Source organism: Dipodomys merriami, unplaced genomic scaffold (genome assembly GCF_024711535.1).
Source record: "Dipodomys merriami isolate MVZ:Mamm:240054 unplaced genomic scaffold, mDipMer1.0.p SCAF_1, whole genome shotgun sequence".
Taxonomy (NCBI): Eukaryota; Metazoa; Chordata; class Mammalia; order Rodentia; family Heteromyidae; genus Dipodomys; species Dipodomys merriami.
The window spans coordinates 133,906,306-133,933,725 of NW_027202270.1; the positions used below are offsets into that span (position 1 = coordinate 133,906,306).

The following is a 27,420-nucleotide window of genomic DNA, read 5'->3' on the forward strand; positions in this document are numbered from 1 at the left end:
TAATGCTAACCTAATTAGAGAAATAATTATTTGTTGGTTTGGTTTTGAGAGATGTATTAACTGCTTCCCCTCCCCTGAAAAACAACAAAATTTGACTTGGTGCTTCTCCACAGCTTAAAATCTGTACTAAAATAATTGTGATGATAGTTACAAGGTTCACAGATTAAATCAGGGCATTTTTTCCGTGACACACCCAAAGATGATTCATGCATGCTAGACAAATATTTTCCTAGTGAATTAAGACCCCTTGACCCTTGCAATCCCGGCAACATTAAAATTTTTACTGGCAACTCAGATGTGTTTACGTTCCTTTCAAACAAATCTTTAGGCCTGAGCCAGGCATGGGTGGCTCACGCCTGTAATCCTAGCTAATCAGGAGGCTGAGATCTGAGGATCGGAGTTCAAAGCCAGCCAGGGCAGGAAACTCCATGAGACTCATATCTCCAATAAAGCACTAGAAAACCGGAAATAGCGCTATGGCTCAACCAGTAGAGCGCTGCCTTGAGCTGAAGAGTGCAGGGACAGCGCCCAGGCCCAGAGTTCAAGCCCCATGACTGACAAAAAAAAAATAAATAAATAAAAGAAAAAAGAAATCTTTAGGTCTGAATTCGTTCAACATTTCTGGTACCAGGTTTATTTTGTGTAAATTTTTAGTGTGATCATTCTATTATGAGCACAAGTACTTTAGTAATGAGCTCAAGATAATGTCCAGGTTATTCATAAGTATTTGTGAAACTGAACAAAGATAATGTTTTTAGTAAACATGAAGTTGTATGTATATTTGTATTCGAATGCAGAAATAATCATAAGCCCTTGTTACTGTTTACCTGATTTAAACCTTATACAAAGCACATATGTATTGAAACATTACATAGTATCCTATAAGTTTAAATTTTGTTTTTGTTTATCGGTTTAAAAACTTAATTTAAACAGAGAACTATGGACAAAAATTACCTATCATTTCACACACATGAGCTATTTCAACTGAAATTCCAAGAACTGGAAGCTATCGGAATTAGAAAACTAAAACAAAATTCATAGGTCTAGCAGTAATACATGGGTTCATAATTATTTTTATATCCAGAAATTTGTATTAAGAAGCTAGTTAATCTAAGCATACTAATAATCTGCATTCTTCATATAATAGAGATTACAGAAATTCTTTTCATCTGTCTTACTTTTTCTTTAATGTATTCATCAGTTACATTTATTTTTAGCTCTTGCTTTTAGAAGTACAAGCAGATGTATTTGAGGTTATCATATCTAATTAAATCAGAAGCATTATTAATGAAAAAAGAAAAAATTCAAATAAAAATGAACACTATAAACATCTACAAAAATGACATTATTATATTGCATTGTTTACGTGTATTATTGTCACTTAGTAGCGTAGATAATCATGGGCAAAACCATTAATCTGCCTCAGTTTCTGGTAATTTTGAATCTTAAATAAGCTAAAATATGCTTAAACAGTTGCTGACCAAGAATAGTATAATTTTAGCAACAGGGAAGCTGAGATGAAAAAATCATTTAAGTTCAGTTTGAGAGACCATCTAAGTAGTGTGGTGAAACTTCATTATCAAGCAAACAGATTTTATAATATATATGTTGTTTTTTATTACTGTTTATTTTTATATTAGCATGCATTTATTGCACAAAGTGTTCCAATGTGGTACTTCCTGTTACATATATTTTGATTATATTTTGACTCTTTTTATTCTTTATCATCACTACTTCTTTCACCCTCTTAAAGTTTTCAGTGGTTTTATTATGCTATGTCCATTATATTTACCACTCATCAAACTTTTTCTTACCATCCATTGTTTCTCCAGGTATAGATTTCATAAATGAGAAATAATGTAATATATTTGTCTTTTTGCATGTGGACTATCTTAACAAAATGATATCCAGTCCTATCCATTTTTCTGCATGCAATATAATTTCATTCTACTTTATGGTTAGTACTCCATTGTGGTAGCACTACATTTCCTTTAATGATTCATTCATTCTTGGGCAGCTTTGATGATTCCATAGTTTGGCTATTTTGAATAATGCTGCAATAAATATGGGTGTCCGAGTCCATATACTCTATGTTGTACACAATCCTTTGGATACATGACCAAGAGTATATATATCATATAGCAGTTCTATTCTTAGTTTCCTCCAGTATGGTCAAAGTTTAAAGTATTAATGTCTTTGATACATTTTGAGTTGATTTTTGAAAAGAGAGCCAAAGGTCCAATTTCAGTATTCTACATGTGGTGTTTTCCAAGAACCTTTTGTGGAAGTGACTGTCTTTTCTCAATGTGTATGTATTTTTCTTCATTGTTGAAAAATGATGTCCATAGCTGTCTACAGATTTATTTCTGGGTATTCTCTTCCACTGGTATGCTTGGTGTGTGTGTGTGTGTGTGTGTGTGTGTGTGTGTGTGTGTGTGTGTGTGTGTGTGTGTGTGTGTGTGTGTGTGTGTGTGTGTGTGTGTGTGTGTGTGTGTGTGTGTGTGTGTGTGTGTGTGTGTGTGTGTGTGTGTGTGTGTGTGTGTGTGTGTGTGTGTGTGTGTGTGTGTGTGTGTGACAATAACATGCTGTTTGTGTCATTATGTATCTATAGTTTGAAGATAAAGATTCATACCTCCAACAGTGCTTTTTGCTACAATTGCTGTAGCCTTTTGAGGTCTTTTATGCTTTCCATATACTCTTCACTTTATTTCTGCATTTTTTTTATTTTTTATTTTTTTGGTCCTGGGGCTTGAACTCTGGCCTGGGTGCTGTCCCTCAGCTCTTCAGCTCAAGGCAAATGCTCTACCACTTGAGCCACAGTGCCACTTTCAGTTTTCTGGTAGATAAGAATCTCATGGGCTGGGAAGGTGGCTCAGTAGTAGAGCGCTTGCCTTGCATGCATGAGGCCCTGGGTTCGATTCCTCAGCACCACATAAGCAAAAAGAAAAAAGCCGGAAGTGGCGCTGTGGCTCAAGTGGTAGAGTGCTAGCCTTGACCTGAAGAGCTGAGGGACAGCACCCAAGCCCAGAGTTCAGGCCCCACGACTGGACCCCCCCCCCCGCAAAAAAAAAAAAAAAAAAAGAATCTCATGGACTTTTCTGCCTGAGCTGTCTTTGAACCGAGATCCTCAGATCTCAGCCTCTTAAGTTGCTAGGATTACAAGGTATGAGCCACTGGCACCTGGCAAGTGTTTTGTAATTTTCATTGTAGTCTTTCACTTCTTTTAGTAAAATATATTTTTTGGAGGGAGGGAGGAGGGATGGTCATGGGGCTTGAACTCTTGGCCTGGGTGCTGTCCCTCAGCTCTTCAGCTCAAGGCTAACACTCTACCAGTTGAGCCACAGCAGCACTTCTGGATTTTTCTGCTTAGGTGGTGCTGAGGAATCGAACTCAGTGCCTCATACATGCAAGGCAAACACTCTACCACTGAACCACCTTCCCAGCCCCAGTGTATTTTTGAGGCTACGTGAATGTGACAGTTTTTTTGGTGAATGGGATTAGTTTGGCTGTGAATATGATTATTTTTCATATTACTTTCATTATTAGTATATAGAAAGCTAGTAAGTTTTGAATGTTGATTTTATATTCTGGTTCTATAATGAAAATGTTTATCAAATGTAAGAGGTTTCTTTTCTTTTTTGGTGGAGTCTTTAGGGTCTTTTAAAGAGCAGGATGACATCATCTGCATATAAGGATGAACTAGGCCGTGAGAGGAGACTCCTTTCCAGGCTTTGCTTTTGTTTTAGGGATTTTAGGAAAAAACGGGAAAAAAAAACCTCTAAACAAGGTTAACTCAACCTTGGCTCCAACCAACCCAGTTCTTGGAATGGAAAGAATGCCTCTAGGTCTCTCTCCCCTTAACAACTTAACCCACCTTCATTGTTCTGTTAAGGACTGACTTATTAAACAGATAGCCAGTAATCTGGATCTGGAGCTTACCATAAACTCCGCCTTTTTCACATGTTTATGTTGAACTCCACTAAACTCCTCCTTTGTGTAAGTTTACCATAAACTCCGCCTTACTGTTGAATTTGTGAGTCATTTAAACCAAAAGTGATAGGCTGGTTTAAACACCATTATGTGACAAAGTTTAACCTCACTGGCTACCTGTGAGTGGTCTGGTATGACTGTGCAATCTTTTGGGTGTGTGACAATCTCATTGGTCACCTGCATGACCAGGCTTGACCTTGTGAATTTTGCCTTTAAAAATCTAAGTACGTGAGCCACTCATGGTGGCAGCATCAGCTCCCGAGCCTGTGCTGTGGCCCTGGCGGGTCAGTGTAGGAACCTTCTCAATAAAGTTGCTTCTTTAATAACAACTTTGTTGTGGTGGGCTCTGTCACTCCGGACAACTAGGTGGGCTTGCCTGCCTGAGTAGGGGTCTTCCTACTACAAGGAAAATTTGACTTCTATATCTATTTGTATTCCTTTTCTTTTTCTTGCCTTGTATTCCTGAATAGCAATTCAATTGCAACACTAAAAAAGAATAGAGTAGAAAATGGATTGTTACTGACTTTATAGGAAATGTCTAAAGTTTTTCTTTGTTTAGTATGACTTTGGCTAGATTTTTAAAAATCATTTATAGTCATTTTATGTTGTTATGTCCTTTCTAATCTGTGTTTCTATAAGCTTTTTTTCAGGTCCTAATTTCATCTATTTCTGACCTAAATGTCACTATTGCTTCCCAGCTACTACTTTTGGTTTTGACTTATTTTAGTATTTCTGTGTTTTGAGATGCATTTATTTGAGGTTTTGCTGATTCTTGGAATTTTTTCTCCTTTTATTTCCTCAAAGACCAACTGATCACTCAATGTGACTGCTCTATTTATTACATTTCTACTTTTATTCTATTATGATCTAATACAAAAGATTATTTTAATTTTGTTTTGCATTTCTTAAGACTTGATCTCTTTCTGGGAATGTTCCAAGGATTGTTGAAAAGAATGTGCATTCTGTGGTTATCAAGTGGATTATTCTGTAGATATAGTTAAATTAACTTGATCTATAATGTAATTTAATTCTGAAGTTGCTTTGTTGATTTTTTTGGGGGGGAATGACATCTACTGGTGAAAGTCAGCAATAAAGTCTTCATTGTAATTGCATTGCATTAATGTTCAGAAGTGTTTGCTTTTATGAAATCATGTGCACTGATGTTTGGTGTATATGCATTTATGACTGCTATGTCCTCAACCTTATTTGTTTCTTAAGTTTAGTTTGAAGTCTATTTTGTCAGATGAGTATATCTACTTTTGTTTACTTTTGGGCTCCAATTGCTTGTAATATTTTGCACTGTTTCACATTAAGACTGTGTTTGTCTTTGTCAGAGTACACTGAATGCAGACGACAAATGCTGTGTATTCATTTCTAAATCCAATCAGTCATTCTGTGTTTTGATTGAAGAACTGAGATAATAAAGATTCAGTTATTATTAACAGACACTTGATAATTATTAACAGATGTATGATGACTTCTGTCATTTTGTTGTGTTTGGGATATTCAATCCTGTCCTAATCCTCATTTGCTTTGAAGTAGGCCCTGAGAGGAGACTCGAGCTGGTACAGCTTCTTTCCAGGCTTTGCTTTTGTTTTAGGGATCTTAGGAAAAAATGAAAAAAACCTCTAATCAAGGTTAACTTGACCTTGGCTCCAACCAACCCAGTTCCTGGAATGGAAAGAATGCCTCTAGGTCCCCCTCCCCTTAACAACTTAACCCCCCTTCACTGTTCTGTTAAGGACTGACTTATTAAACAGATAGCCAGTAATCTGGATCTGGATCCGCCTTTTTCACGTGTTTATGTTGAACTCCACTAAACTCCTCCTTTGTGTAAGTTTACCATAAACTCCGCCTTACTGTTGAATTTGTGAGTCATTTAAACCAAAAGTGTTAGGCTGGTTTAAACACCATGTGACAAAGTGTAACCTCATTGGCCACCTGCGTGTGGTCTAGTATGACTATGTAATCTTTTGGGTGTGTGACACTCTCATTGGTCACCTGCATGACCAGGCTTGACCTTGTGAATTTTGCCTTTAAAAATCTAAGTATGTGGGCCACTCATGGTGGCAGTATCAGCTCCCGAGCCTGTGCTGTGGCCCTGGCCGGTCAGTGTAGGAACCTTCTCAATAAAGTTGCTCCTTTATTAACAACTTTGTTGTGGTGGGCTCTGTCACTCTGGACAACTAGGTGGGCTTGCCTGCCTGAGTAGGGGGTCTTCCTACTACAGCTTCACTATTCATCTACTAGGATTTATTCTTTTCCATATTTTCATGCTTGTGTTTATCTTCTTCATCGGTGTATAGGATTCCTTCAGTATCTTCTGCAGTGCTGCTTTAGTAATAATAAATTTCTTTGGTTTTAGTTTATTATGGGAAGTTTTATTTCTCTTTTAATAATGAAGATTTGCTTTGGCAGACACCATAATGCAGGCTGAAAATAATTTTTCTTTCAAGACTACATCACTCTTAAGCCCTCTTCATTTTTAGCCTTTCTTTTGAGAAATCTGTTGTCATTCTGATGGCTTTACTTTTATATGTGATTGGATACTTCTTTCTTGGAGTTTTCAATATTCTCTCACTGTTCTGTATATTCAGGATTGAACAATAAACAGTATATGCTTTGGAGAGGTTCTTTTCTGATGTTTTTGTTGTCTGAAAAGCCTCCTTTACTCCACTCACCTGGAGGCCTCCCTGATGTTCTTTGCACTCTCCCATTATTGCCATCTTTCTCATTGTGTAGACACATCAGGCACAGTCCTCTGAGCAGGTCCAGTAAGAGGCTGACCCAGCAGGTCACAGAGGATGTCACAGCCCTTTCACAAACAGCCATAAAACAACAACTCAACTCACTAGCAGCAGTAATCCTCACAGCTGTTTGAAGGGAATTTTGTTTCTATTTACAGGAAGAATGGTGTTTTTATGCTAATGAATTGGGAGTATTCCAAGAAACCCTGATCAGTAGCAGGAAAGTCTCCTGGACAACGGGAATCACAGAGGACATCCTGGTGGGATTTCCTTTCACAATGGTCCCCTGGATGGCCCCTCTACTAGGACCTTTCACAGTCATCCTCATACTCCCCCTTCTTCGGCCCTGTTTTATTAAAAAGTTTTTCTCTAACAGGATGACTGCCCTCATCCAAGCCAGACTAAGTCAAGGCTGTCCCATTACAGTAGCAATCCCAGGCTTCACTGACACTGCCCTACCCAATGCAGACCCAGACCCTGAAGATACTACCAGTCCCAGATATTCCTTGATGCTCTATGTCAGCAGGAAGTAGTCAGAAAAGACACCAACGCCCCAAAGTGCTTATACCCCTCAAATGATGTGTGTCCTGACTCTCTTCAGGTCATCATGATGTCTCCTATTCAACTTTCCATTGAAACGGATCTGGTTGAGTTAAAAAAAAAGTCTTCTTTACAGAAATGACTATTTCCTCAAGATTTGGGATTTTTTGTAAGTATTTGATTGAAAATATTTTTATGACTTTAGGTTGCAACTTATCTCCTTTGTCTATGCCCTACAATTTGTAGATTGGTATTTCATTGGTGTTTCAGAAGTGTTGTATGTCTTGTCTATTTTTTTTCTTTATCTTTATATCTGAATGTTTCAATTCTTCCATAATTACCTTCTAGTCTTGACAGCTATCATCAACTTGAGTCTAATGGTACAGTTTTCAACATAAATACTGAGTTTTTCATTTTCAGAATTTCAATTTGATTATGTGTTTTTATTGAATTTCTTTTCATATCTTACATTGTCTTCCTTGCTTTATTCAAATGTTTATTTGCATTCTCTTGACTTTATTCAAGACTTTAACATATCCTCTTTAATTTTACTGATCATTTTTACAGTCTTTCTTTTAAAGGTAAGGTCATACACTTCACTTAATCATCGATTTCATTCATTTTGAAGTTGACCCTGAGATGGGGCCCAAGCTGGTATGACTCCTTTTTGAGCCTGCCTTTGTTTTAGGGATTTTAGACTTGATGGGCCTAGTTCCCAGAATGAAAAAAAAAATGCATCTGGTGCCCGTCCCCCTAACAACCTAACTCACCCTTGATTGTTGAGTTAAAGACTGACCTAAAACAGACAGGTTGTAATCTGGCTCCAACTGGCGACACCAGTTGCTTACTTTAAACCTTGCCTTTTGTACATGCTTTGCCCACCAAAAGATAGACCTCACCTTACCCACTAAATTTGCATGCCATTTTAAACCAAGGTGATAGGCTGGTTTAAACAGCCATTACAGACAAACTGTAACTTCACTGGCCACATGTGTGGTCTGGTATGACTACAATCCTTTGTGTGTGTTACTATCCCATTGGTCACCTGCACGGGATCAGGCTCGACCTCATGGATTTTGCCTTTAAAAACCAAAGTATGTGGGCCACTAGGGGTCGCAGTATCAGCGCCTGAGCCTGAGCTGCAGCCCTGACAGGTCAGCATAGGAACCTTCTCAAAGTTGCTTCTTTGTTAACTTGTTGCAGTGGGCTCTGTCACACTGGATGACTAGGTGGGCTTGTCTGCCTAAGTAGGGGTCCTCCTACTATACATTGCTGTCCATTATTGTCAGATTGTTGGAGTTGAAGGCGTCATACTGACTTGTATTTTTGTATTTTTTGTGTTTCTGTGATGGAACTTACATATCTGGAGCCATACTATTGGTTGGAAGTTTTATTCACCTGCAATCTTGCAGTTGATATATTTTCAGAATTCAGACAGCAGGGCTTATGGCACCATACCAGATCCTAGTTCTACTAAGATAGAGGAAAACTACCTGGACTAGCTTATAGTTCATAAATCCTTATACGGGTAGTAGTTATATGATTTCTGAGGGTAGCCTAGTTGAGGGTTAATCCTCTACTTCTATGCTTCTTTTGAAATATGTATACTGTGTCTAAGTGGCTCCATCCTGGCATCTTAGTAGATGATGGGGACTCTGGAGGTGAAATACCACTTCCTTACCCCCACCCTCTGGTGATACACGCCTGAATTCTAAGAAGCAGGGGAGGGGAATTGGACAGTAGGTTCCCAGACCTGCAAGACCTGTAACATGAACTCTAGAGACGCTTTCAACTCTCAAACTCCCTGTGAACCTGCTCCCTAACCATGACCTTACTTAAGCCCCTGGACATCTGACACCATTGGGCCATGCCTGGTGTCCTTTGACTTTCCTCAGGTTACCATGGTCTCCCTCTTCAACTCTCCATTAGGTTTGTAGAGACTGTTTTCTGTTTTTTCTTTATTACCCTTGTGGCTCAGTTTCCTAACAGTATTATTAAGTATACTACAGGTTGCAGGGTTTTTTTTGGGGGGGGGGAGGAGGACATGAGTCCATTTGTAGCTGACAGCTTTCTAATAAAGACTTCAGGTTCAACCTCTCAAAATGTGTCTTACCATTGAATTCCCATACAATACTTTGACCTCAGAAGTTTTTCTTCTTTGTGTACTGGAAGCTACTAGGAGATAGGACCACTTGTTGCCAAATAGCCAGTTTATGGCCCCAGGGGCAGAAAGTATTAGTGTCCTGCAAATGCACTGGATAGTAGAGTGAGGAAACACAGTAAGGAATTTTATCCACTGGGAGTGAAAAATTATGAGACTCTGGTACTCTGTTGATCTGTGCTTTCAGACTCCACCAAACAATTCATCACACTGTTGGAGATATGAAGGTGAGAGAGATAGTATGATACCTGGTTTCAGTGATCATAAATATATTAGTCAATCTAATTTTAAATATCTGAAGCATAATGGTTTCTAGTATTTTGCTTTAAAATCATTTTTACATTGTTGAAGCAACTTATTTACAAAGAACAGGTTTCAAGATGTTCAAAATCTTGGTTCATTACGATTAACTTTAGTTATTATAAGTAACAGGTATTTTACTTGAAACAATTCTGGAACAATAAAATATTATTCACAGTATATTCTAGCATAAATATTATAGTGTCAGTATATTACATTTTTAGTGAAATAATCAAAAATTTCTATAGAATATTACTATGCAGCTTTAAAAAATGCATGTTAATATTTTCTCTCAGGAACATGATAAAACATTTTTCTTATGCTTCTGATAGACTAATAGACTACAAGTTTTTCTGATTGCTAAAATGTCTGATGCTAACTTTTAGGTGTACTTGTTAAATGTAAATTCTCACTTTCACAAATGAAAAAAATTGAGAATCATGCACATTCAATTAACTTAGGCCAATACTGTCTTTTTCCCAGTACTTCACAGTGGTTCTTGATTTTAAAAACTTATTAAAAAATTATTTATTATCTTTAAGTTGCTATACAAAGGAGTTGCCATTTAGCAAAGAAGTTTACGAATACAATATATCTTCTTGTTTTCCGAGCATATAAGAAAATAATTAGTAAGTGATGCATAACAAATACGTGACATGCTACATGCAACTAAAAACTGAAAAATATGATGAAAAATTGATTATAAAATGAATTCTTATAAACTGATTAGGGTTTTCTTTGTATTAGAAATTTGGCATTTTTGTACTCATTTCGGCAGTATGTACAATAAATTTATAATGATATAGAGAAAATTAGCATGGCCCTTGTGAAAGGACAACACACAAATTTGTGAAGGATTTCACATTTTACTTACAGTCTAACAAACAGAATGTGAGAAAGCTTATTTTTTTTCTTGAAGAACGTGGAGATTAAGGGGTGAGGATAAGAGGAATGAAGGAAGGACAGGTAAATCTAGTCATAATATTCAATGTATGAACATATGTAAAAGTGGAAGCAGGTAACTTGAGGGGATCAGTGGGATTGGGATAGGTTGGGAAAAGATGTTAAAATGAGTGACATTGATCAAGATGCATTGTACTCATTAAATTGACATGTTGAATTAAAACTTTTGTATAATTACTTTAATAAAAAGTAGTAAGAAAGTGGACTTTTAAATGAAAAAATTCCAAATTATCTTAGCTTTATTTGTAGAAAAGCTTAGATACTATTCTTTTGCAAACAAAACAAAACAAAACAAAAAACCTAGTAAGGGCATAAAGAGAATATGCCTTCTAGAATTCAGGCTTTTTCCTAAAACTTCATCTTTTCTTTGTAGCAGACTTTGAGAATTCCTCCCTTTTTAGCATTAGTCATTTTGATAGGTATCTGTTTACTTCCCTATTGAAACAACTATATGAACACTTTCAAATAAATATTACTTCTATCATGTATATAGTTCCCTGAAAATTTTGCTATTCCTTTTTCATGATTATTTCATAATGACCAATTATATCAACATATTTTTGTTAGAAGGCCTTGCTGAGAACAGCACCTTAAATACTTTGAAAGCAGGAATTTAGATAATATATAATAATTTCATTAATTGTAAAAGCCCCAAATTTTACATTATATTTAGAAGAAAGGATGATTACTTTTTTGAATATGTTACACTGCCTATTGAGATAAAAGGGCAATGTACACCAATATGGTAGAAAAGTATTCTTTCTCTGTATCTAAAACTAAAAAAAATTAGAAGGTAAACCTTACAATTCAGTATTACTTAAAAAAAAGGTAAAAGTCAGAAAACTTTAAAAATGAGTAAAATGACTTATTGTCATCTAGTAGACTAGTTTTTCTTCAGAGTCATTTGATGAAGTAAAGTCTCTATAAATTATACATTTTTAGTTTAAACTCCTTAACATATTCATTTAAATCATAGCAGGCATAAATGGATGAATGTACTATGGTCTAACAAAATGTCACTCACAGGCAATGAAATTTAAATTTCAAATAAGCTTCACATCACAAAATATTATTCGATTTTTGAAATTTTAACAATATAAGATTGTAAACTCTATTCTTAATAGGCCATGTAAAAACAGTGATAGACTGGATTGACCAATGGTCAGTCTGTTAATCCCTGTGACAATGAATTCTTTAGGTACACAAAACAGGTTTTATTCATTTTTAACACTTGTGTGCAAATATAACGTACTGAACGCTTATTAAAGAGTAAGAATAATCTGGATACACGTGGCTCATACTCATAATTCTAGCTACTCAGGGAGACTGAGATCTAGGATTGTGATTCTAAGATAGCCTGGGCAAAATATCTCCAAGACTCTTTTTTTTTTTTTTTTTTTTTTTTTGTTAGTTGTAGGGGCTGAATTCTGGGTCTGGGTGCTGTCTCTCAGCAATTCAGCTCTAAAGTCCCACTTCCAGCTTTAGTTTTTCTGACTATGTGGTACTGAGGAATCAAACCCAGTGCCTCATGGATGTGAGGCAAGCACTCACCACTGAGCCAACTTTCCAGCCCCAAATAGCTTTCTGAATGAAAGATTGGCTATGCTATAAGAGTACACTAACGTGTGTGTGTGTGTGTGTGTGTGTGTGTGTTAGTCCTGGGGCTTGAAATTAAGGATTGGTGTGTGTTTGTGTGTGTGTTAGTCATGGGGCTTGAAATTAAGGATTGAGGTGTGTGTGTGTGTGTTTGTGTTAGTCCTGGGGCTTGAAATTAAGGATTGGGGTGTGTGTGTGTGTGTGTGTGTGTGTGTGTGTGTGTGTGTGTGTGTGTGTGTGTGTGTGTGTGTGTGTGTGTGTGTGTTTGTGTTAGTCCTGGGGCTTGAAATTAAGGATTGAGGTGTGTGTGTGTGTTAGTCCTGGGGCTTGAAATTAAGGATTGGGGTGTGTGTGTGTGTGTTTGTGTTAGTCCTGGGGCTTGAAATTAAGGATTGGGGTGTGTGTGTTTGTGTTAGTCCTGGGGCTTGAAATTAAGGGTGTGTGTGTGTGTGTGTGTGTGTGTGTGTGTTAGTCCTGGGGCTTGAAATTAAGGGTGTGTGTGTGTGTGTGTGTGTGTGTGTGTGTTAGTCCTGGGGCTTGAAATTAAGTGTGTGTGTGTGTATGTGTGTTAGTCCTGGGGCTTGAAATTAAGTGTGTGTGTGTGTATGTGTGTTAGTCCTGGGGCTTGAAATTAAGGGTGTGTGTGTGTGTGTGTGTGTGTGTGTGTGTGTGTGTGTGTGTGTGTGTGTGTGTGTGTGTGTGTGTGTGTGTGTGTGTGTGTGTGTGTGTGTGTGTGTGTGTGTGTGTGTGTGTGTGTGTGTGTGTGTGTGTGTGTGTGTGTGTGTGTGTGTGTGTGTGTGTGTGTGTGTGTGTGTGTGTGTGTGTGTGTGTGTCCTGGGGCTTGAAATTAAGGGTATGTGTGTGTGTTAGTCCTGGGGCTTGAAATTAAGGATTGGGCACTGTCCCTGAGCTTGTTTTTGCTCAAGGGGAGTGCTCTACCACTTTCAGCCACAGTGCCATATCTGGCTTTTTGTTTCCTAACTAGAGATAAGAGTCTCATGGACATTCCTGCCCAGGTTGGCTTTGGACATGATTCTCAGATCTCAGCCTCCTGAGTAACTAGGTATGAGCCACTGATGCCTGGCTACACTGGACTTTTAAATCTTCATGATCAGGGTAATATGTTAGTATACAACCCTTGTTTCTGGCATTATACCTTCAGTGTATTCTGAAAATACTGAAAAACATTTACCTCATAAAGATCAACTAACAATGTTTTTGTATTATCAAACATAACTAATAGTTATATATTTTTGCTTCTTTAATTTTTTAGTTTCTTCTGAAACTAATAACTAAACTTTTGTTTTTAAAACAATAAAAGATCATTTATGTAAGTAAATGAAAACAATATGAAAATAATTTGTACAGCAATGCTTTTGTATTTTATGGAATTTTACAGCTACTAGTGTTTCAACACCACCAATGAATCAAATCAGAGATGTGCAACATATTCTTAAAACATTAAAGTTTTCACATTAAACTAAAACTGTAAGAAGTGTGGATTGTGTATTTTAAATGCATTAAAAAATAAAGCCACAATACAACTTTACCACATAGTTACTATAGGTGTTTGAGACTATAGGATGATTTTCAAATAATCACAAAACTTTTAAGACTAAAAGCCTACTCAATTTTGGGCACAATTAAATATACAAGGCATGGTGATAAGACTCTTGCTAATAAGTAGCGCCCATGCCCCAAAAAGGGAAAAAATAAAGAAAAGAAAAATATACAATAACAGAAAATTCAAGATCATTGACTTATAAGGGATATTACTATATCAAAATTAAGTAATAATAATTTTAAAAGGCTGTGTAAGTTTCATGGAAATACTCTGAACCCTATTTAAGACCCACGTTTGTCCATCTATTACATAAAAAAAAAATCCCCAAATTATCCCCAAACTTAGTAGCTGCATAGCAACTAGCAAAAAACCGGTATGAGAAAACTCACATTAAATGCCAGTTTTCACAATAACCTTGGTAAGCAGACATTATTTTCCATTTTAAATAAAGCATAGGGTAGTTAAATGTTGTCTATTGCAGTAAAACAAAAAAAAAAGGTTTTTGTCCCATGATCTTCACATAAAATTTTGAAAACCATCAGAATTTCCTGAATGATAGGTATTATGTTTTACTATCCATCAAAAAAATCCCTTTAAAGCACAAAAGAACCCCCAATAGCCTCAGGATAATTCTGGTCACCTAAAGCACCAAGAGATTAGAGTTCAAACATTTAACCCCATCCATTAAGGGTCCAGGACTGGAGACTAAGGTGTACAAAAACTCAAGAAAAAGACTTACAGCTCTCAAACTGGCACAAGCACTCAATTGCCAAAATGGTACTATTTTGAAAAGAATGTGGGACCTCTTCAAATTCTTCTTTCCATACTTTACCCATGTGACTTCTTTTTATTAATTTTATCTCTACAATAAACTGGTAATTGACTATCCCCAGAGGTTTGTGAGACATTTGAGGTCAAATATCAAATCTGATAGGAGGAAGTTGTGGGAAATCTACAGATTATGTAACAGAGTAGGACAAAAGTGGAGGTAATCTGAAGTCCCAAATATGAGAATGGTTCTTGAAGTTTACAGTCTATGGTACTGAGCTTCAAATCTATGCTGACCTTACTTCCAGGTAGCAATAACAGAACTGAATTAAAATGAAACAAAAGACATTTGGTATTCAGAGTGTCAGATAATTTCATGTTGTGAGAGAATTCTATACATTTGTCATTAATGTGAGTAAAAACCCATCAATCATTATCTTGTTAGTGAGCAGTTGAGCCAGAACTATAATTTTCAGAGAAGTTTACATGTTCAGCCTAATATTGAAGCTCAAAGGATTCAGGATATTTGGTGATATAAATTTACTTTTCCACAAGTAAAAATATCATTTGTTTATAAATGCAATCTATGATAAAAAATATTCTACTTTTCTGATAACATTATAAAAATATTAAACCATACTATTAATGGTATATAAAGGTCATTTATTTAAATGCAACACTCAAATTCAAAAATATGTCTTTACATATGTGGTCAGATTTTTTTTTTTTTTTTTGGGTCCGGTCATGGGGCCTGAACTCTGGGCCTGGGCGCTGTCCCTCAGCTCTTCAGTTCAAGGCTAGCGCTCTACCACTTGAGCCACAGTGCCACTTCCGGTTTTTTTCTTTTTGATTATGTGGAGCTGAGGATACGAACCCAGGGCCTCAGGCATGCAAGGCAAGTGCTCTACCACTGAGCCACCTTCTCAGCCCCCTGTAGTCAGATTTTTTATATACAAAATGAAACAAAATAAAATACAAACACTATTTCAGTCTATGGCTTCCTTCTCACTTGTACTTTTTCAGCTAGTCTCACAGTGTGAAAGAAATACAGAAATTGGCCAAAGGATCACTTCTAGTTAGGATCCAGGAAAAAAGTTAAAAATCTCCCAGTACAATGTTTGAATTGCTTTAAATGCAAATCTGTTTTATTTGTAGCTGTACTTCTAATATTAACATTTTATATGGCTTACATAGGAAATAGTAAATAATTTACTACCTGTTTTATAAAATTTTATTTTCATATCTTAGAGTAATGGTTCTTCAAGTTCAGAAGTATGGTCTATAGACAAGAAACATCTAAAGAAGTGCAGATTTTCAAGACTCCATGAAGAACTACTGAATTATTGATTGAGTGGAGTTTGACTGGGATACATTTTATGCATGTATGGAAAATGTCATAATGAAAGTCCCCCTGTACAATTAATACAACATGTAAATAAAAAGATAATAATAAAGGCACATTAAACACCATAGCATCTGTAATAGATTGATAATATGTTTTTAAACAGCCTACAAGGTCTAGAATATATGTGTGTATGTATGTGTGAGTGTTCTGGAATCCTTTACTGTATATGTTTATTTCATTAATATGGTAGAGATATAACATGACCCTCATAGCTTAAAACATTAACACTCTCTTTATAGAAGAAGCTGGGCAACAACTACTATAAAATACTACGTAGGAGAAGCTCTACATATGGTCTACAGCAATCTGCATTTTAACACAACCTTAATCTGATCAGGCTGAAGTTTGAAAAGAACAATGCATTAGAAAAAGAATGACATGAATTATTTAAAGAATGTAAGGGAAAAGTATATAACTGAAAATAAAGTATAGATACAATAGTGTACTGATTTGAAAATAGAAGAAGAAAGCTAACAAGTTGAAATTAAGCATAGAAATACTCTTGGAGAGCAAAGAAAAATATGTCATAAGTAGTAATTTAAGGTTTTATATTGTTCCAATATGACACTTGGAATTTATGGAGGCCTTTGAAACAAAATACAGACCTTTTCCTGTATATTAATGAATATTATTTATTTTTTATTATTCTCATATTTTCCTTGCAAAGGTAGGTGATTCTTGTGGTATAAAGCTCAGAGATTAATTTGCTTTTGTGGTTTATGAAATTCTACAATTAAGTATCATTCCCATTTAAAATTAGAGAAAATATACTTTTTGATTAAGTGCTATAAAATTATTATAAATGTTTTATTTGCAATAATCTCATCCTCAAACTTATACTTTAAGACAAATGACAAGGAAACTTAACATAGATGAATCATAACGAATTTTGAATTGTATTGACAAAATACATTAGACAGAATTTTGCAATAACATCTTAAGGTTTAGCTGCCACTATAGAAAATCAAGTAAAGGATTAATTTTTAGACCAGTTCAGTCTTCCTCATAGTCTACCATATATAGTTAAGTTTAAAACAGTCAAATAACATTTTTCATAGTAATTCATCAGGAGTCAAACTTTTACATTTTTCTCTGGCAAAATTATTTAAAAAATATAAAAATTGTAAAGGCGATTAGAAATAACCTAAGTAGTGCACTCCTTGAATATGGCAAATAAAAGGCATATACTATCTTACCTCTGGAGTGACATCTCGTGGTGCAAATCCTGTTCCTCCAGTTGTTAATATCAAATTAAGTTCCTTTTCATCACACCAATCTATTAGAGTTTCCTGAAAGAAAGTAACAGTATTTGTACAAGGAGAACTTGCTTGCTAAAAATAATCAAGTCTTATATATTTCATATTGAACAAGTTAACACAGATTCTTCTCACATGAGTAATATTTTGAAAGACAATTCATGAAGAAGTTTCACTATTCATCAATTTGTAAAGCAGTTTGAGATATTTATTTTTATTACTGAACATGAGAATGAAAGCATCAAGTTGTTGAAAGTAATAAAACAAAAAATACCATAGAATTACAATTTTGTTTTATATTTATGTGGATTACATGAAGTTCTTTTCAAACATATAAAGTTTACTCAATTAAAAGAATTGACCACTATCTATGGTAATTTTTTTCTTTAATAATTTTATCAGTCCTACTAACTAAATATTCATGCTTGTTTTTATATGTAAGGAAATAGAATCATTCTTTCAAATGATTTCAAGGTGCTCTACCTATATATTCAATAGCTTGCAACCAAGAAGGCTAGAATTCAACTTAGATGTGTTGGAATCCCAACTTATGTTCTTGTTAATAGATCAACATTTTATGCTTTTAGAAAGTTTTAGAAAGTTTTATACTTTTCAGTATTAATTTTCCATGAAGTTACATGAGAAATAGCTGAGTTAATGTAGGGTTTGCTTCCTTCCTTCCTCCATTTCTTTTTTTTTTTTTTTTATTTGTGAACATACTGTACAGAGGGGTTACAATTACATGGGCAGGATAATGCGTACATTTCTTACCAAGCATTGCAGCCTCCTCATTTTGTTTACCCTTCACATCCTTTCCCAGCCTCCCCCCCCCCCAAATCCCAATCCTTCTCCCCCCCTCCCCCGCACTGACATTGTAAAGCTTGTTTTGGACATGACAACTTGTACTTCTCATTGTTGCAACAGGTCCACCTGTATCCTTAAACAACTGGTTTTTCCCCATCTCCTCCACAAGTTATACTGACATCAAATATAGTGAAAGCAGGGGTTATACTGTGGGGGAGGGACATACAAAGCAACAAAGAGATAATCTTATAAATGCTTTAGAAACACATGCATGAAAGAAAAAAACATTAAAATACATATCTAAGGGTTCATTTTCCTGACATCACATTATCTGACTCCTTCCTCCATTTCTATCTTCACTCCTCCCTCACACTAGTTCTCTGTATCTCTTTTCCTTCCCTCGTCCCTTCTTTCCCCCCATTCTCTCTCATTATTGTTTTGATACAGGGATTGAATTTAGGGTATTGTAGATGCTATTTTCACATCACACCAAGAGATACCTGGAGACATACAGCATTGGGGTTTTAAAAATCTTATAATTCTATAATACAGCCAAACAACTAAGAACTTCTATTCAAAGAGACCATATATAAGCGTGAATTCCACACCACTAGTTCAACTGTACAGGCCCACAAAGATATCACACAGCTTAAAATAACTTGTTCTGTAGTATTATTATTCAATATTTCTATAAATAATTGGAAACAGTACAAATATCTTCAATATTATAAGCTTAGTTATAGATTTAAGCATTTAGAAAGAAACATTTTCTTTTTTTTTTTTCTTTTTCTTTTTTGTCAGTTGTGGGGCCTGAACTCTGGGCCTGGGTGCTGTCTCTCAGCTCTTCAGCTCAAGGCTAGCACCCTACCACTGAGCCACAGCGCCACTTCTGGCTTTTTCTGCTTATGTGGTGCTGAGGAATTGAACCCAGGGCCTCATGCATGCAAGGCAAACACTCTACCACCGAGCCACCTTCCCAGCCCAAGAAACATTTTCTTATCAAAAGTTGTATGAAGTACAGTTAGGTTTTTAGACTTTTAAGTGACCTTAATAATCATATACTATTACAACTCAATGGTTTTCCAAAGCCTAAGGATTATTCTTTACCTACTAATACAGAATTCTAGTATTCCAGTCCCAAGTAGCCATGCACTTATTGTTTCATTAGTTTATTTACTTAACAAAAAATATTTCAGTTAATATACTCATTTTGGCACTTCACTACGTAATGGAAATGTAAAAATAAATAAGGCAAGTTTCTGTGTCTCAAGTTTTCACTCAAATAGAGAAGCAGTTTTCTGGAACTTTCTTACTTATAGCATGGCCTGAATGCCAGCAGTATTATTATCACATGGGAGCATGTTAAGAATGAAGAGTCTGCCAGGCAGCAGTATCTCACAACTGTAATCCTAATTACTCAGGGAGGCTGAGATCTGAGTACCACATTTATAGCCAGCCTGGGCAGGAAAGTATCTGAGATTCTTATCTCCAATCAACCACACAAAAGCCACAAGTGGAGTTGTGGCTCAAATGAAGTAGCCTTGCAAAAGAAGCTCAGGCTGAGTTCAAGCTGGGGGGCGGGGAGAGGAGAGGAAGAAGAGGAGGAGGAATGAACAATCTAGCTACTTTGAAATTTTGCTGCACCAGAACCCAATTTTCAAAAGATTCCTTCAGGTATACATATACTTTCTAGTTTTGTACTACTCTGGATATTTTAACCTTACATAATCTTACCACACTCATTTTATTCTGTACCTAAAATATATCTTTCAAGTCTTAATATATGTTTGCCTCTACCAGAAAGGGTGTTATTGAAGACTTGTGTATAATACAGATTTATGAAAAATTTTATATCTTGACTGACTTCTTGTTTCCCCTGATGTTCTCTGTGCAAGTGGTATACAGGTGATACATATATTCAACAGAGTATTATTCAGCTATAAAGAATAAGCAAAGGGCTGGGAATGTGACTCAGTGGTAGAGCACTTGCCTTGCATATATGAGGCCCCTCGATTCCTTAGCACCACATAAGCAGAGGGAAAAAAAAGCCGGAAGTAGCGCTGTGGCTCAAGTGGTAGAGTGCTAGCCTTAAGCTGAAGAGCTGAGGGACAGCGCCCAGGCCCAGAGTTCAGGCCCATGACCGAAACCCCCCCAACCCCCCCAAAAAAAATAAGCAAAAAAGCTGAACCAGAACAAGGCCCTGAGTTCAAGCATTTGTATTTTAAAAGACGGATATTCACAACTACAACAATCATATTGAAAAAGATTAAAGATTACTACTGTAGCATATAACAGAGACACATTGAAGCTACAGTACTGACATGATACTTTTATCATTATGAATCCAAATAAAAAAATTTAGTGTTTTTTGGATATTTTCTTGCTACCTGGCCCATATATATTATGCTCTGCCTCAAATAAATTATGATCACACATTCTATCACTAATCATACACACTTTAGGCATATATTTAACTATTGTCCATCAGTCCTTTAACATATCTTCTTTTCTCACTATATAAACCCCATGTATAAGGCTTAAACTGTGTTTTCTATTTTATATACTATAAAAGTTATCCATTTAAAGTACACAGTCAAGTGATTCTCAGTACATTAAAGAAGCTGTGTAACTACTACCATAATCTAATTTTAAACATTTTCAAAACTCCAAAAAGAGACCCAATAAACATCAGTACCCCACCACCTCAAATGGGTAAATCCTAGAAATCTACAGTTTTACAAGTTGTTTCTAAGGATTTGTCTCATCTACGTGTCTACAAGCACATGGAATCATACAAAGAGTCATCTATTGTAAGTAGTGTCCTTTATCTGGCATGGTTTTAAACGTTTATGTTGTAGCTTGTAACAGTACATCTTTTCTAAAATATTATTTGATGGTGATAAAATTATGTATATATTATACAACTTATGCTTAAGCTTTTTATTTAGCAGTACTAGAGTTTGAACTTAGAGCCTTAAGCTTACTAGGCAACCCACTTTACACACTCCACCATACTCGACTAGCAGCCCTTTTTGTTTTTATTTTTTCTTTTTAATTTTAATTGTTGGGTGGTCCTGAAGTATGAACATGGGTCCTGTGTGTCCTTGCTAGACAGGCTTTCTACTATATGACTCACAGCTGCAACCCTTCTTTTATTTTTTGCTCATTATTTTGGAAATGGAGTAAGTAAACCTTTCTAGTATGGTTGGCTCAGGACAGCAAGCCTCCAGGTCTCAGCAGCCTGAGTAGTAAGTAGGATAATAGACATGACCACTCGCACCTGTATGCTTTTGTTATTTTGTTTTTGGTTCAGATGAAGTTTCAGTATGGCTTTATGTCAGGATCCTCCTCATGTTGATTCCTGAGTAGTTAAGAATCTACCATGAGCCTCTGGCAACCATCTACAATCTTTAATAATGCCCTTTGTCTGCATTCTTTAACTCTATAATGTCAGTTAAGTAGAAGTGTTAACTTACCCAACTACGCTCTCTCTCTCTCTCTCTCTCTCTCTCTCTCTCTCTCTCTCTCTCTCTCTCTCTCTCTCTCACTCACTCTCTCTCTCTTTGGTTGGTCGTGGGGCTTGAACTGTGGGATTGGGCACTGTCCCTGTGCTCTTCAGCTCAAGGCGAGTGCTCTACTGCTTGAGCCACAGTGATAAGAGTCTCACTGACTTTTCTGCCCGGGCTGGCTTTGAACCATGATCCTCAGATCTCAGCCTCCTCAGTAGCTAGGATTAAAGGCGTGAGCCACCAGCGCCTGGCCCAACTATATCTCTTGTATACTCAAATGCTCCACTCAAAACAAGATATCATCATCTATAAATGACAGCTTGATTCATGAGACACCTTATCAACTAATAAACAAGGTATGGCATTGTGCACCTTTCCTTCTAGTGTGAGAAGCATAAAAATGAAAAAAGGTGCCTGCTTGTAAATGCAACTGAAACTTAAGTAAAGTTAAAAGGGTTGGGGGAATGGCACAGTGGTAGAGCATTTACCTAGCAAGCATATGATGCTGAGCTCAAACCTAAGTATTGTAAAAGAGTGAAGGAAAGAAGAAGGGAGAAAGGGAAGAATGAAAGACGGGAAAAGGGAAGAAAGGATGGCATTAAAAGCATCATAATACTCTAAGAGGTACTACACACCCATAGTAAACAAAGCAACATGGTACTAGCATAAAAACAGATTCACAGACCAATAAATAGAGATCCCCAAAAGACATCTAGTTTGTGTATAGCCAACCAATACTTGAAAAAAAATAACAAAATCATGCACCACAGATAGGACAGCTTCTTCACTAAATGGTGCTGAAAAACTGGATACCATTATGCAAAAGATGACCCCCCCCATGTCTCACGCTGAACAAAAATTATCATGAAAATTCAGACTTAAAGAACTAAAACTAAAAAAAAAAAATAAAATAAAATAAAACTATAAAACTACGAGAAGAAAATGTAGGAGGAAACACTTCATAATATCCAACCAGAGAAAGACAAACAAAACTAAAGATTAATAAATGGGAGTATGAAAAACTATTAAATAGATTCTGCACAGAAGCCATCAACACTATGAAGAGACAACCTGAAGAATGGGAAAAAGCCGTATTTGACAACTACTTATGTGATGAAAAATTATTATCTAAAATATATAAGAAACTCTTTTTTTGGGGGGGCGGGGGGGTCTGGTCATGGGGCCTGAACTCTGGGCCTGGGTGTTGTCCCTCCGCTCTTCAGGTCAAGGCTAGCGCTCTACCACTTGAGCCACAGCGCCTCTTCCAGCTTTTTTCTTTTTGCTTATGTGATGCTGAGGAATTGAATCCAGGGCCTCAGGCATGCAAGGCAAGCACTCTACCACTGAGCCACCTTCCCAGTCCTTATAAGAAACTCTTAACTCTAAAAAACAGCCTCCAAAATTTCAACTGAAAATGGGCAAATGATCAAAATGTTCATAGAACAAAAAGAAATACAACTGGCTAAAAAATATATGAAAAAGTGTTCAATATCATTAGATATGAGAAAAATGCATTTCAAAAAAGGTGTGAACCATAAACTTACCCCAGTTATAATGGCTATTATGAAAAATGAATGTTGGTGAGATTGTAGAGAAAAGGGAATTCTTTTATACTGTTGGTGGGAGTGTAAATTAGTACAACTATTATAGTACTACTCACAATACTTAAATATGGAATCAAACCAGAAGCCCATTCCTATAAAGGAAATGAAATCCTGTCATAAAGAAAATTCCTATAAAGAAAATGAAATCTTGTCATAAGGAAAATGAAATCCTGCTATTTGTAGCCAAATAGATGTCACTAGAAAACATTATATGAAATGAAACAAGCCATAAAAACAATACCACCTATTTTTTTCTCTTCTATATGGAAGATATTAAAAAATCCTTAAATATAAACGTTAAGGATGAAAAGGGAGGAAGGTGAGGATGGCGATAAAGAGCTGCTGTGTATGTTTAATGTATACATTTCTTAAAATAACACATTAAAACCCATCAGTATGTTTAATATATATCAATTTTAAAAAGCATCTACTATAATTGTGTCATAAGAAACTAAAAAATGTACCTGTTTCTATACACATACACAAAACAACTATAAAATTGCTAAAACCATACTTTTTATTACTGACATGGGTATACTAAAATTTTGTATGAAATTATATTTTAAAAAATTTGTAGCCGGGCGCTGGTGGCTCACGCCTGTAATCCTAGCTACTCAGGAGGCTGAGATCTGAGGATCGCGGTTCAAAGCCAGCCCGGGCAGGAGAGACGGTGAGACTCCTATCTCCAATAAAACCACCAGAAAACCGGAAGTGGCGCTGTAGCTCAAGTGGTAGAGCGCTCGCCTTGAGCTGAAGAGCTGAGGGACAGCGCCCAGGCCCAGAGTTCAAGCCCCATGACTGACAAAAAAAAAAAAAAAAAAAAAAATTTGTATGAAAAAAATCTTTGTATTGAAGTTACATAATTAAACACTTATACATAATTATCTGTTATAATTATAATTATATAATTATAATAATTACAACCCTTTCAAATGTTAGGGATATACCTTTGAAAAAGTCCTTGGTGCTGGTGGCTCAATCCTGTAATGTACTTACTCAGGAGGCTGAGATTTGAGTATTGTAGTGAAAGTCAGCTCTGGGAGGAAAGTCCATGACATTTATCTCCAATTAAGCACCCAAAACTAGAAGTGGAACAGTGGTTTAAATGGTAGAGTGCTAGCCTTGAGCAAAAAGGAAAAAACAAAGCCTCAGGGGACACGGACACACACACACGCACACACGCGCACACACACACACACACACACATACACACACACACACACACACACACACACACACACACACACACACACACACACACACACACACACACATATACATATGGCCTTTCTTTTGAACATTTTTTTTTTTTTTGGGTGCGGTCGTGGGGCCTGAACTCTGGGCCTGGGTGCTGTCCCTCAGCTCTTCAGCTCAAGGCTAGCACTCTACCACTTGAGCCACAGCGCCACTTCCGGCTTTTTTCTTTTTGCTTATGTGGTGCTGAGGAATCGAACCCAGGGCCTCATGCTTGCAAGGCAAGCGCTCTACCACTGAGCCACCTTCCCAGCCCTCTTTTGAACATTTTACACACACACACACACACACACACACACACACACACACACACACACACACACACAAAATCACATATACATATGGCCTTTCTTTTGAACATTTTATTATAGGCTGAATATAGGCAGACAGATATTTGGGTATGAGCATATTATATAATTTACTTAATTTCAGTTTAAAAATACTTAACAACGATCTGAGTTGGGTGCCAGTTGCTCATGCCTGTAATCCTAGCTACTCAGGAGGCTGAGAACTGAGGATCACAGTTCAAAGCCAGCCCAGACAGGGAAGTCTGTGAGACTCTTATCTCCAATTAACCACCAGAAAAATGGAAGTGGCACTGTGGCTCAAGTGGTAGAGCATTTGCTTTGAGCTGAAGAGCTGAGAAATAGCGCCCAGGCCCAGAGATCAAACCCCATGATCTACAGGAAAAAAAGAAACAAACAAAACCCCCAAAACAACAAAAAAAGATCTGAAGTTTAGCTTCTCTAATATTTAGATGTAGGCTATAAAAGATCTGATTTTGTAACAACTTTTAATATATTAAATGTCATTGTGGTTTGACTCTCTAAACTAGAAAGATGTTACAACATAGTTTGTATTGTCTATATAGAGAACTATCTCCATATGTAAAAATGAGGTATATAATTTTAGTAAAGTTAAGAAAGAACAGTAATTTGAATTTTAGCCAGGCCTTTTTTCTGGGGGGGCTTGAACTCAGGGCCTAGGTGCTGTTCTTGAGCCTCTCTGTGCTCAAGGTTAGCATTCTACCACTTGAGCCACAGCACCACTTCTGCCTTTTTCTAAGTAGCCTATTGAAGATAAGAGTCTGACGGACTTTTCTGCCTGGGCTAACTTTAAACTGTGATCCTCAGATCTCAGCCTACAGAACAGCTAGGATTACAGGTGTAAGCCACCAGCACATGGCTAGCCAGGACTTTTATATAAAGATATACAATAATTACAATAGTAAGTGAAACAACAGAATATAGATAAGCAGCAAAAAATATGATGAAAAGATGAATAGGTTTAAGGTATCTTTTCAAAGAGTCAAGAACTGTTTACTATATCAGGATGCTTTGATGTTCACAGGAAAATTACACAGTCTACATTATAAAATGGTGAGGCGAAGCTCTGGTTTTAAAAAAGGGAAGGCTAGGCTATGATGGCTCATGTCAGTGATTCTAACAACTCAGGAGGCTGAGATCTGAGCATCATAGTTCAAAGCCAGCCTGAGCAGGAAAATCCAAGAGACTTTTATCTCCAATTAATTACCCCAAAACTAAAATTGCAGCAGTGGCTCAAGTAGTACAGCACTAACCCGGAGAAGAAAAGCTAAAGACAGCACCCAGGCCCTGAGTTCTAGGCTCTAGGACTGACACACAAAAAAGGGGGGAACTAGATTTAAAAAATACAGTAAAAAAGAGGGTTGGGGGGGAGATGGGAAGGGATGGGAAGGGGAAACAAAGGAGGAGGCAACAATGCTTGATAAGAAATGTACTCATTACCTTGCCCATGTAAGTGTAACCCCTTTGTAAGGTATTTTCACAATAAAAAATACAGTAAAAAATATGCAGCTAATTGATGATGTTTATTCTTGAGAAAGTACTGAATTCTTCCCATCAATCCTCTGGAATACTCTATTGTGAGAATAAGATAAAAGAAAAAAGGGCTCTCAATTAAGGTGAACAATACCAGGAAAGAAAATAAGGGAAGAAAGTAAATTAGAGTGAAAAAAACCCACAAAAAACAACAAATAGGTAAGTCCTTACACATCTTCTACTCTCTCACAATCCCAAATATTTTGTTTTATTTTATACTTCATGGGCTAGAATAATCTTTCATGAAGTGGTTTGAGCTGAGGAGCAATGGGTGGCAATATCTTGTATTGTCAGACACCTTGTATTCATACACTGTTTGGTAGAATGAGAACTTCTTTGTACAACTACTTAAAGATAATAATAAAAAATGTTAAAAAATAAGAAATATACTCAATGCCTGATTTATGTAACTGTAACCCCTCTGTACATCATTTTTATAATAAAAATAAATAAATAAATAAATTGAATTAAGCTTTATTTCAAATCCTAACTTCTCAAGTACAGTAGAATATCATACGGCCATCATTTACAGTGCATTTTATTGTACTATAACATGCTAAATACTTCTCAAAAAATGTAATCCTAACAATTAAAGTAGTTCTTTTTGTTCACTAAAGATAGAATTCATTACTCGTGTTTTTAGGAATGTGCAGAATGGTTCAGATGCACAAAATATCAAAATCTTTTAACAAGCAGTGTTCACCACTCTGTTTTACCTCCTTTATTTTTCATTCCTGCTGCCACTGCAATAATATATACTAAGTAACCTGCCTTTGTGCTGCCAACACGTTTTGATAAAAACAGTAAATCCTCTGAAATAAATCTGAAAATGTTGTTCTTTTACTTCAATATCTTTAGAAACTTCCCTGTAATGAAAACACGTATCTCCTTTACAATGAAATTCTCACTGTGTTCCCTAGCTTGTCTCCTGCAATCATTCTTAACAATTGCTTTCTTTAGCCAAGTGTACACTTCTAAAAAACATTGTGCTAAACATGTTTGACCTCTGTTTATATTTTCTTTGAGTTAGGCATCCTAAGGTAATGACCTTTCCTAAAAAGAACAACTTGGATCCTATAGCCACAGTTTAGTTACTGACT

At 36.3% G+C, this 27,420-nt stretch overlaps 1 protein-coding gene and 1 non-coding gene across 10 annotated transcripts in view; one reads left to right on the forward strand and one right to left on the reverse strand.

Annotated features, from left to right (window-relative positions):
• Gphn (gephyrin) overlaps positions 1–27,420 on the reverse strand; it is a 380,642-nt gene that overhangs the window by 204,642 nt on the left and 148,580 nt on the right. For all 9 annotated transcript variants that reach the window (XM_070031737.1, XM_070031733.1, XM_070031738.1 and 6 more), the window contains one exon: positions 17,231–17,323. In XM_070031737.1, the coding sequence (XP_069887838.1) occupies positions 17,231–17,323 (93 nt within the window). The remainder of the gene's footprint in view (positions 1–17,230; positions 17,324–27,420) is intronic.
• On the forward strand, positions 10,501–10,607 carry LOC138834843 (U6 spliceosomal RNA). The gene has a single exon (XR_011374276.1). It is a non-coding gene; the product is annotated as a U6 spliceosomal RNA (small nuclear RNA).